We start from the raw sequence: 15,509 nt of genomic DNA on the forward strand, positions 1-15,509 counted from the left end.
TCAGACCCTACTCCAAAAGTACATTTCTCCGGGTTAAGCTTCATATTGTACTTTCTTAAGATGTCAAATGTCTCTTGTAGATGAGTCAAATGATCCCCTACACTAAGAGACTTAACCAAAATGTCATCAATATAAACTTTCATAGTTTTACCAATTTGAAGTTCAAATATTTTATTCATGAACCTCTGGGAGGTGGCTCCAGCATTTTGAGCCCAAAAGGCATCACATTATATCAAAAAGTACCAAATTAATAATAAATAATATTTTTTCTTGATCTTCCGGGGTGCATCCTTATTTGATTATACACAAAATATGCATCAAGAAAACTTATCAACTCATGCTCAGTTGTTGCATCAATCATTTGATCGATGTTAGATAATGGGAAAGAGTCTTTAAGGCAAGGCTTAGTCAAATCTTTGAAATCAGTACACATCATAGTAATTTGGTACTACCACTACATTAGCTAACTAATCAGGATATTCAACTTCACATATTAAACTTATATTAAGTAACCTGGTTACCTCCTTCTTAACAAACTTGTTTCTGACCTCAGCTATTGGAAGTTTTTTCTTCTTTACTAGAGAGAAATTAAGGTCCAAGCTTAGCTTGTGAACCGCCACTTCAAGTGGGATACCTGTCATAACTAAGTGATACCACACAAAACAATTAGCATTATCTTTAAGAATTTAAGAATTTTACATATGAGTTGGGGGCTTAACCCCGTTCTCAGGTAAACCTTTCTTTTCGGGAACTCAGTGAACAAAGTAATTTTCTCGAGATCTTCTACGGTTGATTATGTTGCATTCGTATCTTTTGGTACCTGGAAGGATCTAGGTACCTGGTAAATATTTGGTGTCTCCTCCTCATTATCGTCTTCCTTCGATATTGAATCTTTTTTCGGTATTGTCACCGGGATTGAATAGGAAGTTGGCACCGGTACCTGTAATTGCTATTTACTGACTCCATCTTCCTTACTGTTAGACAAAGTAACAACATTCACTTTACTTGCAGCAAGTTGATCACCTCTAATCAGCTTAATTATATCCGGTGTTGGAAACATTATCAACTAGTTATAAATTGATAGGAAAAGTTTCATATTATGGATCCATGGCCTACCGAGAATCATGTTATACCCCATATCATCATCCACAACTTCAAATAATGTTTATTTTATCACCACTTCAACGTACGTAGGCAACAATATTTCTTCTTGGGTCATCACACTTGTTAAGTTGAATCCAACCAAAAGCTTTGTTGTCGAAACCATGTTACCGGTAAACTTCGCTTGCTCTAGGACTCTTAGTTGAATAATATTGGATGAACTAACTGGATCAACCAACACACGTTTAATTTTAAAATTTAAAAAAAATTGAAGATATTACCAGTGCATCATTGTGTGATAAAATAAGGTCATTCACATCATCCTCATTGAAGGTAATTTCATCATCTTCTGATATTTTCCATATTCTCTTTCCATGAGTGACTGATATCTTCTTCTTTTTTCCAGCCAAAAATGTCATCCCATTCACTTCAATGCCTCCAAAAATCATATCTATTGTGATATGGGAAGACCATGTTGGTTTCGTTGGTTCTATTGTATCATGAACTTTGCCATAATTATTATTAGCCCGGTCATTTAAGAAATCTCTAAGATGAACTTTTTAGCAACATTGCAATCTCTTCATGAAGATGCCAACAGTCCCCAGTCCTATGACCATGTGTACTATGGAATTCACACAATAAATTAGGATTGCTCTGACTAGGTCTAATCGAATTGATTTTGGGAACCTTGATACTTTATGTTCCTCATGGCGGAAACCAACTCCACCAAGCTTATACAAAAATTATAATCTTATACTCAGGGACAGCTTGAATCTCGGGACTCCAATGGCTCTTTATCTTACAAAGTTCTACTACTTCATCCACGATAAGTCCTCCTTTCCAGTCTAGATATTTCCATGATTGATAAACTTTATGCCCTTGTCATGTACGTGAATCCATCCTTGTGTTTAATACATACGATTGAAAACGACTCCTAGATGACCTCCGGAATGCACCAAGGATATTCTTGGACCTTTCTAGATTTTGATCACAATTTCGACCTTTAAAATACACCGCGGAACCTAGCTGATCATCTTCAATCCTAATTTAGATTCATACTGGTTATGGACATTAGCCAATGTGGTTGCTTGAAATTCCAACAAACTCTCCTTCAACTTCCATGAGGCATCAGAGCTTAATGGATTGCGACCTTTAGTAAATACTTCCGCTGCCTATTCAACTGGTACTGAAGTCAATAACATTCTCTACTTTTGAAATCTAATAACAAACTCTCACAACAACTTTGAGTCTCCTTGAGTGTTTATGAAAATATCTGCTTTTCTAGCTTGAACTTTTCTCTCTCTAGTGTCAGCTTTGATGAAAGAATCTACAAGTATTTCAAAAGAATCAATTGAGTATTCAGGTAAAATAAATACCATGTTAAAGCCCCTTTCTTTAGAGTTTTGCCATATTTCTTTAGCAAGGCTGATTTGATCTTTTGCGGATCCAAACCGTTTCCCTTCACAAATGTAGTATAAGTTGTAATTATGGATCTGGTGTTCCATTGTATTTTGGAATATCCAGCATCTTAAATCTCTTTGTGATCAACTTCGGAGCCACAGTAGATTTGAATAGCACATGCATATACTTTTTTGAGTCCAGGCCCTTTAAGACCGGAGGTGTCCCGAGATCTGATCCATCCGAGCATGAAATTCTTTGGCATTCTAATTCATTTGAGCATTTATTTCCCATATGAACCTCATGAGTTCGATGTTGAAAGGATCGTCTGCATAATTTTTATTTTTGGATCCCCTACCTGTACCGCCTACTTGGTTGTTGTTCGATCTAAATTCCCCTCTGGAAGCGACGTTACCGATTCTTGGTGCATTTTGATTTATAGGCACACAAGGAGGGGCTCGAAATCTACTATTTGAATTATTTGAAGTCACTGATAACGCTTGTTGAAGCTCAATCATTATTTGATAATGTCTTGAAAAATTGTTCATAATTTTCCGTTGTTGTGCTCTCAAAATTTTTACAGTATCGGCCACGGGCTCATCATCCAAATCATCAGGAGTTGGACTCCTCGTACGTCGAGTATTTTATTCCACCCAGCTCGAAATGATTCATTCCCATCAATATAGGTTTCACTAGTTAAATCGTTCTGTTGAGTCCCTCATGTAAATTATCCACGTGCTCGTTGTTGTAATTCATGCCAACATTGAGCAAGTTTTTAATATCATTGTGTGCCATTACTGTAGTATGCTTAAAACAGAAAAACTTCAAAGCAAGTTAGTAAAAGATGAGCAGATCTATAACACCACAATTTTCTATGCCCCACGATGGTGCCAAACTGTTTACCTACCAAAAAAATACAGTTGAAGTTGTAATATGATTTATAGACACATGAATTTAATTGATCTGGTTAATAAAATAACACAGTGTAAAGAAAATAAAATAAAGACAATTAAAAAAAGAACACTCTTGAGCTTTCGACTGATTCCACTGGAACCAAGAGTAATAACAATAGTATAAAGCTTAAAAGAATGAAAGAAAGAGTATTAATCTTTTTGATTCAGTACTTTGTGTCCCCCAAATGAATACAAATGTTCCTATTTATCGTCAAATTTGAGGAGATAACATTCTCAAATCATGCTCTTCTTAAAGATGAATAAAAATCCCTCTTGATGGGTGCATAATGTTTGGGAGTAAATGCTATAATTTTCTGTAATGACTGCTCTTTTATTGTTGCTCTCTCCAACCGATGCCTTACTTTCGAATTCTCTTCCCCGGCCTTTTTGCCTTCAAATTTACACATTGATCGCATGCCTATCTCCGGTATCGGCTATTTGCTGACTCAACTTCACCCGATCAGTGCCACGTGTCTGCTTAAGAAACATACACACGTAAGCTGTAAATTTTATCTAATGCATTTGTCATTCGTTCAATTTATAGATACACTCTCGTATGCATATACATCAAAATTTTATCTCCTCTATCCGACTAATTTTTTTATAGAAAATATATTTCTTGGATTTACTGATTTCTCTCGTGACTGCAAGAAGCGCGAATGAATTTACTAATTAATATGTAAAGGTTGCACTTGTTAGTATCTGAATTTGAAGCATCGCAAGACTTGGTGCTTTAACTTAATAGGCAAGTTCGAAAAGAAAATCCGGGTTCGAGCAGATGCGAGACTTGAAACTCTTGTCTTTGTTCAAATATTGTAGAATAAAATCAATTAAATGAAGTGATCAGTAGATTCAGTAGATAAATCTTTTTCTGTTTTCTTTTTCTTCTAGAAATTAAAAATATTGTGACAGCTAATGTGTGTCTGTGTTGATCATCACTATAATTAGTACAAGGCACCCCGTTAGGTATAGGATGTGCACTACTCTTAGAAAAAGATAAAATACATAAACAACTCATTTAATTTATCTACAACGATCAGATAGATATATTAACTGGCTTCATTACTAATTAAACACTTCTTCTTGATTAAAGTGAAAACTCTTGAACACTCGAGTTCAATAAATCACAAGTGTAGAATATAAAAGAACGAATTATAAAATAACACATGTAGAAATAGAAAGAGTTGTCTGTTTAAATTGAAAATACGAATAGCAATTAAATTTGATAAGTGGTTCTAAAAATATATGATTTAGTTCAATACCAATTAATAGTCAAGAAATATGAAATAGAAATGAAAGATAGAAGTGAATCAAACCAATGTTACATAGCAGCAGTGACCTCGAGCTTAGTGGCTCGAGGTAGCTCAGGACAGTAAGAACAATTAAGTAATAAAAATAAAGCAAGAACAATGGAGCTAAAAGACAAAACTGATGAACAGTAGGCAAAAAGGCAAAGCGTATATTCTTTTCTCAGTGATGGTAAGATGATCTTACAAATGATTGGGGTCCCCTTTATATAATAGGGGAGCCCTAAATAAGGAATATTTCCATTTACAGTAAGGAATATTCTTGGTACAGCTGTCTAACCGCTTAGTACGGAATAGTACAATCATATTCTGGATTTGCGCCATGACTTTGAGGACGTGGCAGAAATCTAACTCGTTCTGGTACAAATCCACAATGGTACTATTTCGGGGTTGAACACACTCGACCTCGGTATGCATCGCACTTTGCCTTCGAACTCGAGCCTGGTTCTTCAAGCTCGGACTTGATCTTACTTGCACTATGACCCAGGACGGGCCCTCGAAACTTTAAGTCGGAGGCATATGATTTTGATCGTATACAGATAGTCCCTGCGTTTCTTAGAGTAAGATGATAAGAAACGATTCGAACCTCGATTTTCTCGAACCTCTTATAATGATGTCATGCCCGTGATGTTGGCACTTGAAATGATCAGAAATGTCATGTTAGCACACTTCCCCAAAATGTCAAATACTCTCCAACGTTGGTCGGCCACTTGCGCCACCGATCTGTCGCCGCCTTTCTATAAATAGGAGGCCACTCTTTTAAACAAAGAACTGTACTTTTTTCATCTTCACCTGCTTTTGATCTTTTCCCTTCTCTGCTTCCTTCTTTAATCATCTATTTCCATGGTTTGAACGTGCGATCATAAGGTCACATGGTAGTAATTTTATCAGTCACGCCAAGGCTCCCTTTTTCAAAGCTTCGATTCGAGACAACGAGAGTAAGGCGCCGAATCCTTCCCGTATCAGAAAATACGTGAACTTTACACCGCTGCTCATCTCTCTTGACTTCAACCTGGTGTGACACTTCATTCCTTTTGTTTCCCATAAAATGATGTGGCACTATCATCTACTAACTTTTACATTCCACACTGGAACAATGTCCCAAGGAAGAACATTCTTGGGTCGTTGCTCGTACATCCCGCGAATCTTTTGGTTTTTCTTGTGATAGAAGGTAAAGCTATATCTTCTGGTCTTCCCTTCTGGTCTTTTTCTTTTGCTGAACATTTCTAATGGATTATGGCCCAAAATCTCAGCGGAATGTTCAACCCCCGCTGCTGGAGACATAGTTACATTTATCCAGGGCTTTCTGCCCTAAATATCTTCGGGCACACAAGTTTCCAAAGATCAAAATGGGGTCCCCAGGAAGGAGGTTCCTGAAGATGACGCTCTCGAGGTCGTGGTCTTAAAAGTAGATTAAGTTCTTGGCTTTTGTTTTTTGCTTCTTTGTTCCTATGTAAGTACCTCTCGTGGATGTTGTAGTTATATTTTGTAACCATCTCTTGTAAATATAAAAGGATCCCTTTGTCTCCCTGTTGGCTCGTGTTGAATTTTATTTCGTCTTTACTTGTGGAAAACCTGATTGTATAACTTTTATCGACTAGTCCAAATACCGGACTTGGGATATAACAAGCCCTTAGGTTTTTAATCAACTAATATAATACCTCTTAAGGTTTTTGTTAATCCTCGAGCTAAGCTTAAATCGATTTGTTGCGAACTCGGGACATCGGAACTCCTAAGTCCGAGTTGAGTGAGAGAAAGGTCTCGACTTTGAAATAAAGTTTGTCTTTAGGCTCCGTAAATAATCACCGAGTGAGAATTTTCCCAAGCTCGGGTAGCCCTTGCCCCTTGGGCTTAGTAGCCAAGTGAGCACTTGCTCGAACTCGAAATAGAGTTAGCCCTTAGGCTTTTTTATAGTCCCTGAGTGAGAATTTTCTCAAACTTGGGTAGCCCTTGGGCTTAGTAGTCGAGTGAACAGTTTTCTCGAATTCGAAATAGATCGATAAAAAATGAATTAATCTTCGACGCCTCGATCCTAATGCCAATCTCGTGACATCAGCGGCTGAAGTGACTGAAAGGTTGCTTTTCGTGTGGTTCCCAAAGTTATTAATTGGAGGCGACTAACGGTTGGCTTTTCAGCTTCCTCAGCACGCTTAAATGACCTCTATAAATAGATAAACTTCACACTTTTGCAAACTTTATTCTCATATAACTCCCAAAGTCTTATTAGCTCTTTTAATTTCTCTGAATTCCTTCTTCTTTTCACTATCAGCATTCTCTATTTTCTTGAGTTTCCATATTATAATGGCCAAGACCTCTAAATCGGTTCCCCAAAAGGAAAATGCTTCTTCATCTTCTCGATCGACCAAGGGAAAACCAGTAGTGCCCCCTCGTATTGAGGAGTGCATTACCCCACCATGCGAAATAACGTCTGATTTCAAGATCGAGAAATTTGTATCGACGCCAGGCCAATGCGAGCCTATGTCTCAATATGTCTATTTGATAACCAAGGACGACCTCATGCAAGTAAAGGATGATTGCAACTGGGGTGACAAAGATGTAGTGATTCCTTCCTTAGTAGAGGATATCACTACCCATAAAGCGGGGTACTTAAGCGTGTACACCTACCCGTTCACGCTAGGCCCAGCAAATCTAGCTCAGGGTCTCATAGACCCAGTTATTCTCGACTTCTGTCAATGATATCAAGTGACGCTTGGCCAGATCTACACTTCGTTTTGACGGATTGTTCATCTTATCAGATTTTTCTCGAGTCAGGTCAAGGGGATGCCTTTCACACTCGACCACCTAATCAGGCTATACAGTCTTCGATCGAGGTGGTTTGATAAAACTACAATGTCGATCCTTGAAATCATTTTTCTTCAACATCGATGAGGACAAAGATCGAGGGTGGATGAGTCGTTTTGTCTGAGTCAGGACATCTGACCTGATTTTGCTGCAAGGATGTCGTTCCCCGAGGAATGGAATATGAAACGTAAATAACTTCATACCTTGCTTCCCTTTTTCCTTTCCTGGTTTTGTCTTTTTATCGATGTAATCCCTTTCCGATGGTGCAGCTGTTGCTTGGTTTCCTGGATCAGTCCAGGACCTCGAGGGTTGGGTTCGCCGACTGGCCTCTACTTCCTCATATATGGAGGGTTGCTGGCATGATTTAACCAAGGGCCGATGGAAGGCAAAAAACCACGGTGAGCTTTCTTGTTTGCTTACTTGTTTTTCTTAATGCAATACTCACTTCATCTTTTATGTAGGACCCAGGAAAGCTATTGAAATGCAGCCGCCCCCATCTGGTGAAGAAGAGATCTCAAATCCTCCCAAAGAAAAGAAAGAGGGGGTCGTCTGCAAATACCCCGAGGCGAAAGAAAAGCAAAGCTCGAAAGCCCAAGGCTAACATCGTGGCCTTATCTCCATAAAACAACTCAACGCCTTCGAGATCAGGAGGAAGAGGAAGAGGATGATGACTGCCTTCTAGTAGCTTGGGAAAGAGGAAGCCCTAGCACTTTGAAGACTGATGATCCTAAGGAGACGGAGGCGGTTCAATATAGAAAAGAAGATATTTCAGAGGGGAGCTCGAGCAAAGTCCCTGAGCCATCAGGCATAAAAGGTGCTCCTCGTCCCGGGGGACGTTTGGCGAGTGAGCTCAAAAAGCCTAACTTCGAGGCTGTTCAAAGACAGGATAACTCCCCAAGTAATTCACTTGGGGTAATCAACATAGATAACTCGCCGCAGGGCCTGGTGTTTTCTGAAGGGCAACTCCGAGATGCCCAGGATATGGAGACTTGTGATGTGGCAGTGACTCACGAAGAGAACAATATTTTTCAATAGTGTCTCACAGGAATCGAAGAGGGTCCCGATCCTGATTCCTCGTTTATTCTTGAGGAAGCTGAGAAACTCCTCAAACAAGTAAGTTTTGTCTTTCATTATTTTGAGTTTAATCTCCATCTTTCTGGTTCTGACCTCCTTTCCTTGTGAAAAGGCTGTGTTGCTTCACCGACGAGCATTTTCCAAATCTCGTACTGAGCTTTCCCGATATGAATCCGAGCTTAATAAAGTCTTAAAAAAGAGGGACAGCCTTAAAATCCTCTATGTCAAGAAAGAAGGGGAGATCAGCGATCTGCGAGTGGAATTGACGAAAGCTTGTCGAGAACGGGCCGAGTGTATTGATGAGGTAACATAGTCTTTGAGGGTCTGTTGTGTACTTGTTTGTTTTGACGACTAATACTTTTAATTTCATAGTTTCGTCAGAAGGGCGAATTGGTGTTGCAGCTCCGGGAGGAGCTTAAGATGAAGGAGGCCAAGACGTTGGGGTGGAGGCAAGGCATGGACAATCTTGTCTCTGAAAAGGAAACTCTTCGAGAGCAGCTGGCTTCACTCGAACGCCAGCTTCAAAGTGTAAAGGAGGAGAGCCTAGCTCGAGGTCGCAAAATTGAGGGACTTAAAGCTAGATCCGCTGCTGAGCTGGACAAATTTGACATTGAGGCCATTGTGTCTTCGTACCGAGTCAATGCTGAAGCAGCAAATTCTCGGGCAAAGGAAATCTCTGCTACAGCAGAAGTCAAGCTATCAAGTGCACTCGACAATGTTAAGCTATAATCCCGGAGGGTAACCCTTGAGGAGGTACATGCTCGCGGCTTCAATCTCTCAGCCGATATTGAAAGGGCCAAGATTTTAGAAGAAGAGGTTGTCGCTCTACTTTTTGATGAGGATGATTCAACCAGTGGCTCCGAGATCGGAGGAGACGAAGATGAAGTCCCCGAGGGTGAGGCTCTCAAAGACGCGGCTCCTGTAGCTGCCGAAGATATGACCCCAAAGTAGTTGTAGGTTTCTCTATTTTGTTTCTGTGCAAGCCTTCCTTGTGTATATATCACTTGTAATCATCTTTTGGAAATACAAGGGAAACTTTTTATCTCATCTTTGGTTTGTGTTGGATTTAATATTGTCTTTATTCATGGAAACCTTCGTTTGAATGGTTGGTCCGAGGATTGGTTTGGGTTAGGGATATAATAAACCCTTAGATCTTTATCGATAGATATAATAATCTTCGAGCTAAGTTTAAATCGATCTGATGCAAGCTCGAGGTATTGTGAACCTTGAGTTCGGATCGAAATGAGAGCAGAGTCTTGAACTATAAGTTTTTGGTCCTTAAGCCTTTCGAAGTTGGCCTTTGGGCTCTTATATATCGGCCCTTAGGCTTTTTTAGTTGGCCCTTAGGCTCTTTTAAAATTGACCCTTAGGCTCTTTAAGTTGGGCCGTTTCGGCCTCTAAAATGGCTGTATAGTTTTTCCCTCATTTCGTCTAAAAGACTTAGTGAATATTTAGTTATGCCATAGCATGTGTTTTTTTGTACCTGTTGGGTTTTTTTTAGGGTTTGACGTCTTGAAACCTTATTAGTAATTTGCTTGTGTAAACATACTTGAATACCTCTTGAGGTATTTCCGAAGGCCAATCTTATCGAAGCCCTTAGATTATTTGAGGGCTGGATTTATTGAGGCCCTTAGATTTTTTGGGGGCTGAATTTATCGAAGCCCTTCATATTTTGCTTTTGCCGAGGATAGTCTGATTTAACCGATTTTTCAATATTTGAAGGCCTTTAATTTATAATGGAAGCCAGACGTCTCCGAGTCGCATTATTTTGGCCGTAGCCTTTATATGACCCTACTCTTTAGTGTGACCATAGCCTTCGGGTATGTCACTTGGACTTGTTTCCCGATAACTTTCCGAACTTGTTCGGAAAGTTAGTCCCTGAGTATGTTGGTTTAGGCCTTTGTTTCGAGGGGATTCCTCTTTGAGGTCCTTATAAGTCCAAGTTTTTGATAACTCGGATGTACTGACTGTCGGTGATAGTCCCCGAGTATTGGGGGTGCTTTTATGCTTTGGATCTTGAGCCGTTTCCCGTAAGATTATAGGTGTAGAGCTCGTATAATAGTAGACTTCTTTGAGACACATAGTGTTTTTGATATTAGTAGAATACTTCTTCAGGTAATTGATACATGCGTACATGCTTTGTCGTTGGGGCTCGACTATTCTATACAGACACGGTTCATCTAACTGTTTATCCCATTACAAAGTTTTACTATCGAGGCCCTCTTAGGCGCGAAGCGTTTTTCTCAAAATATAACCATCCGAGGGTGATGCCCCCCAGTATTCGAGGTTGATTGAAAAGAAGCCTTGGATATTGTTGAGTTTTCCTCAGGTAGCACGTAGTTGTTGCCTCGTTAAAAACCTTGCTGGTAAAACCCATTTGGGACAAAATCTGTTCTAAGGGAAAAAGAGTGCAACGCATGCTTTAAAACCTAAGACCTTTGTGTAAAGAACGATGCCTTTGAGAACGTATGTCGTCGATCCAAAATCTGTAATGAATTAGTTTTAAACTCAAATGGACAAAAGGATAAAATCGTACCTTAGCAGTAGTATCGTTTGAGCAGTGATATGTTCCAATTGTTTGGCAGTTGTTGACCTTCCATGGTGCTGAGTTTGTAGGATCCTTTACCGACAACTCCGAGGATTTGGTAAGGTCCTCCCCGATTCGGGCCCTGTTTTCCTTCATTTGGATCTCGAGTACCAAGGGTGACTTTCATAGAACTAAGTCCCCGACTCCGAAATGTCGAAGGTTGGTCCTTCTATTGCATTATCTTTCTATCTTTTGCTTTTGTGCGGCCATCCTAACAAGCGCTGCTTCTCGCTTTTCTCCTATCTTCGGGGTGTGAAGCAAAAGCGAGCTCAGCAGATGTCGCTTTAATTGTTCTAAGGTTTGCTGACATTGTGAAGTCCTTTTTCTTTTCGAGCAAAGAGAAGAACCGGTGACTCCGACCCCACGACCTCGAAGTGAGTCGACCCGAGGTGGCTATTTGCCCCGTTAACCTTCGCATGGCCTCCACACTATCCACGATCGTGATACCCTCGATAGCTTCGATTTTGTTACCTCGATTTGACGCCATGGAGCCGAGGGACTTACCCGAGCCAACCCCGAAAGCACATTTCTCCGGGCTAAGCCTCGTGTTGTATTTCCTCAAGATGGCAAATATTTCCTGCAAATGAACTGAATTGTCCTCTGCGCACAGGGACTTAACCAACGTATCGTTAGTACAAACTTCCCCTATTTTGCCTATTCGTTCCTTGAACATTTTGTTAACTAGGCATCGGTATGTAGCTCCTGTATTTTTTTTAGCCCGAAGGGCATTACGTTGCAATAATAGGTTCCAAATGTAATAAGTGCTCGGAGTAGGTATCGAGAAAACACTACTAGAAATCCGAAAAAAATGACCAAAATTTGGCGACCAAAATTGGTCTGTCAAGAAAAGCGACCAAAGTTGGATGCTAAATTGGAGAAAATAATTAAATAATTATTCTAAATACATTAGCGACCAAGGTTGGTCGCTTTTTGGTCGATAATTTCGTCAAAATATTGACCGAACTGGTCAGACTTACTTGGTCAAAGAAATACTGAAATTAGCGACCAACTTTGGTCGCTAAAGGGGGACCCACTTATAAAATTTTAATAATTATATTATTATTATTTTAAAAAATTATAAAATATAAATAAATATAATTTAAAATTAGCGACCAAAGTTGGTCGCTCACGAAAGGGGAAGCAGATAGAGACCAATTTTGGTCGCTAATCTGGGACCCAGTTATAAAATTTTAATAATTATATTATTATTTAAAAAAATTATAAAATATAAATAAATATAATTCAAAGTTAGCGACCAAAGTTGGTCGCTTACAAAAGGGGAAGCAGATAGAGATCAACTTTGGTCGCTAATCTGGGACCCAGTTCTAACGTTTAACAATTATATTATTATGTTAAATATAATAATATTTTGGTCGATCCTCTAGTGCCCGTTTAGCGCGCCGACTGTTTACTGGTTCGGCTGTGTTTGGGGTTCTATTCTGACTCTGGAGTTGAGCGATGGCGATTTGCTAAGCTTGCAGCATCTCAAATATCACTTGGAGGCTGACTCCTCCTTCTTCCATTCCTTGTGTTCTTTGGCCGCCGGGCCGGGCTTCCGTGTGTATATCTACTTCGGGGTCCGCGCCTAGATCTGTATTCAAAGCAACGTGCGAACTAACATCAACAGGTTCCACATTTGGCACTTCCCCTAGGTTTATCGGTGGTACACCGACTCCTGCGTTGTTGTTTTCTCCGAGACCTTCGTCGTCGTGAATGGGTGCGTTTTGTGAGCTAGACATGTTTCAGCCTGAAAATCAACAAATCTTGACAAGAAAAAATGTAAAAATAACATGTGTAACGAGGATCAGTAAAGAAATAATCACTATTATCTTTAGCCTCACGATGGGCGCTAAACTGTTTATCTCGAAAATACGAGTAACAATTAAATTTGATTAGTGGTTTTAAAGATATGTGATTTAATTCAATACCAATTAATAGTCAAGAAATATGAAATAGAAGTGAATCAAACCAATGTTACTTAGCAACAATGACCTCGAGGTAGCTCAGGACAGTAAGAACAATGAAGTAATAAAAATAAAGCAAGAACAATGGAGTTAAAGGACAAAACTGATGAACAGTAGGCAAAAAGGCAAAGCATATATTCTTTTCTCCGTGATGGTAAGATGATCTTACAAATGATTGGGGTCCCCTTTATATAATAGGGGAGCCCTAAATAAGGAATATTTCTATTTACAGTAAGGAATATTCTTGGTACAGTTGTCTAACCGCCTAGTACGGAATAGTACAATCATATTCTGAGATTTGCACCATGACTCTGGGGACGTTGCAGGAATCTAACTCGTTCTGGTACAAATCCATAATGGTATTATTTTGGGGTCGAACACACTCGACCTCGGTATGCATCGCGCTTCGCCTTCAAACTCGGGCCTGGTCCTTCGAGTTCGGACTTGATCTTACTAGGACTTGGACCCAGGACGGGCCCTCAAACCTTTAAATCGGAGGCATACGATTTTGACCGTATACAATGTGGTCAAAGTTGAATCTTCTTCGGTTCATTGCTTGACTGCTTTTGTCCCGAAGCTACTCAATGAAGCTACTGGTCTCTCCTGAAGCTATACAAAAGCTAATGTCTTCTTTACACATATTTGATTTTTCTTTTTTACTTGCCCCAGAAATCGAAGATTTGTTAATGAGTCATAGGGGGGTTTTTGTTTCGGGTTGACTATTGGTTTAGCGCGCGATTAGATCTGAAGATGCTATTTTTGTTGTGGACGTGTATCCACTTTTACGAGGTAGCACTTCAATCGATAAGCAGTGAAAATTTTATTTTATGTCTCATGCTATTTACATTTTACATTAGTTGTATGAAGTATTTTTTTGTCTCGCAATTTTGTAGATCCTAATTTTTATGGATTCAGAAATATAAAATTAGGGTCTACAAATTTGTAAGAGAAAAAAAAGCGTCAGTTGTGTGAGGTATACAATAAAATTTCTTAATAAGAAGTGTCTAATTAGCAATGAAGTTACTTGAGGTGTCCATTTAATTGTAATTGACAATTTAAAAAGACCCTTTATATATTTCCCCTTTAGAAAATGACATCTCATTCTTCTTTTAATTAAATTTCTATAGTGACAGATCAAGTAACATGAGAATAAATTTATTTTTTCTCCAATCATTTTTTTTTGTATCTTTTTTAATTGGTTTAAATATATAGTGGCTAGCTTCCAGAAGTGTCGTTTTTAGTCTTTAGTGCAAAGGTAGAATAATGTTTACGTTTACTTGCTCCCTACTGAAACCCTAATTAGAAATTAGTTTCCAACAAAAGTTGTCATGAACATGACTACCACAATTCCATCCTTAAGGAGCATTTCTCATGTCCCTCCAATCATAAAATTTTCGAAAATATAGTGATTATTTAAAGGCATTTAGCTAGATAACCTAAAAAGAAAACTAGAATTTATCAATAATTAATTAGGTCCTAAAATCATAAAGTTTAAAAAAAGAGAGTGAACGAGAGTTTTAGAGTGTGAGATAAATAACTAGAACTTGCATATTAGACTGAAGTTTTCTTTATTCAGTTAAATCCTTTATTTATTAGATGTCTCACCATCTACATGAGTTTTACATCGATATAAGCAACTGAATTCCATGCATATAATAACGGGAGAAATTCAAAAATAGCCAAATTTATAATTGGTCGTTTAAAAATAGTCCAGTTTCAAAGTAATTGAAATTTAGCCATTTTCATGTAAAGATAAATTTGAGCGAAAACACTGTTCAAAACCCGAAAAATATGTCAGTATATTATACTGGAGTTCCAGCATAATATACTGAAGTTCCAGCAAGTATAATTGTCCAGTATAATATACTGGAGTTTGGAGCACCGGTGTTCCAGTCTCCAATATATTATACTGGAGTCAGCAAAGTATACCGGTCCAGCATAATATGATGGAGTTCATACACAGGTGCACCGAACTCAAGTATATTATGCTGGACCGGTCTCTGTTGCAGCAAAATAGTGGCTATTTTCCATTGACTTCGTAAACACTGACTATTTTTGAATGACCAGTCCGAAAACTGGCTATACCGTGCTATTTTTACTATAATAACCCTTCTAAAGTACTCAAGGGTGTTGTCTAATTGTTAATGAAGTAAAATGAAAATTACAGAATGTCACGATTCAAATTCTAGAGAAAATATTGAATTCTATTTCTTTTTCATTAAGTTGAGTCATTTATTATATAATTTTTACGTTTTAAAATGAAGCATAATATAGCTCCAAAAGTTTAAGTTTATAACCAATGAATGATCATCACATCTCCGAT

At 38.7% G+C, this 15,509-nt stretch overlaps 1 protein-coding gene across 1 annotated transcript; it reads left to right on the top strand.

The window, feature by feature from the left end:
* The first annotated feature begins 7,717 nt into the window (after positions 1-7,717).
* LOC138879461 (MAR-binding filament-like protein 1) lies at positions 7,718-9,364 on the top strand. The gene is made up of 6 exons (XM_070159072.1): positions 7,718-7,748; positions 7,831-7,959; positions 8,023-8,108; positions 8,210-8,473; positions 8,748-8,939; positions 9,008-9,364. Exons 1-6 carry the CDS (start codon positions 7,718-7,720, stop codon positions 9,362-9,364), a joined length of 1,059 nt encoding a protein of 352 aa, XP_070015173.1.
* Positions 9,365-15,509: the final 6,145 nt, after the last annotated feature.

Source organism: Nicotiana sylvestris, chromosome 10 (assembly GCF_000393655.2).
Source record: "Nicotiana sylvestris chromosome 10, ASM39365v2, whole genome shotgun sequence".
NCBI lineage: Eukaryota > Viridiplantae > Streptophyta > Magnoliopsida > Solanales > Solanaceae > Nicotiana > Nicotiana sylvestris.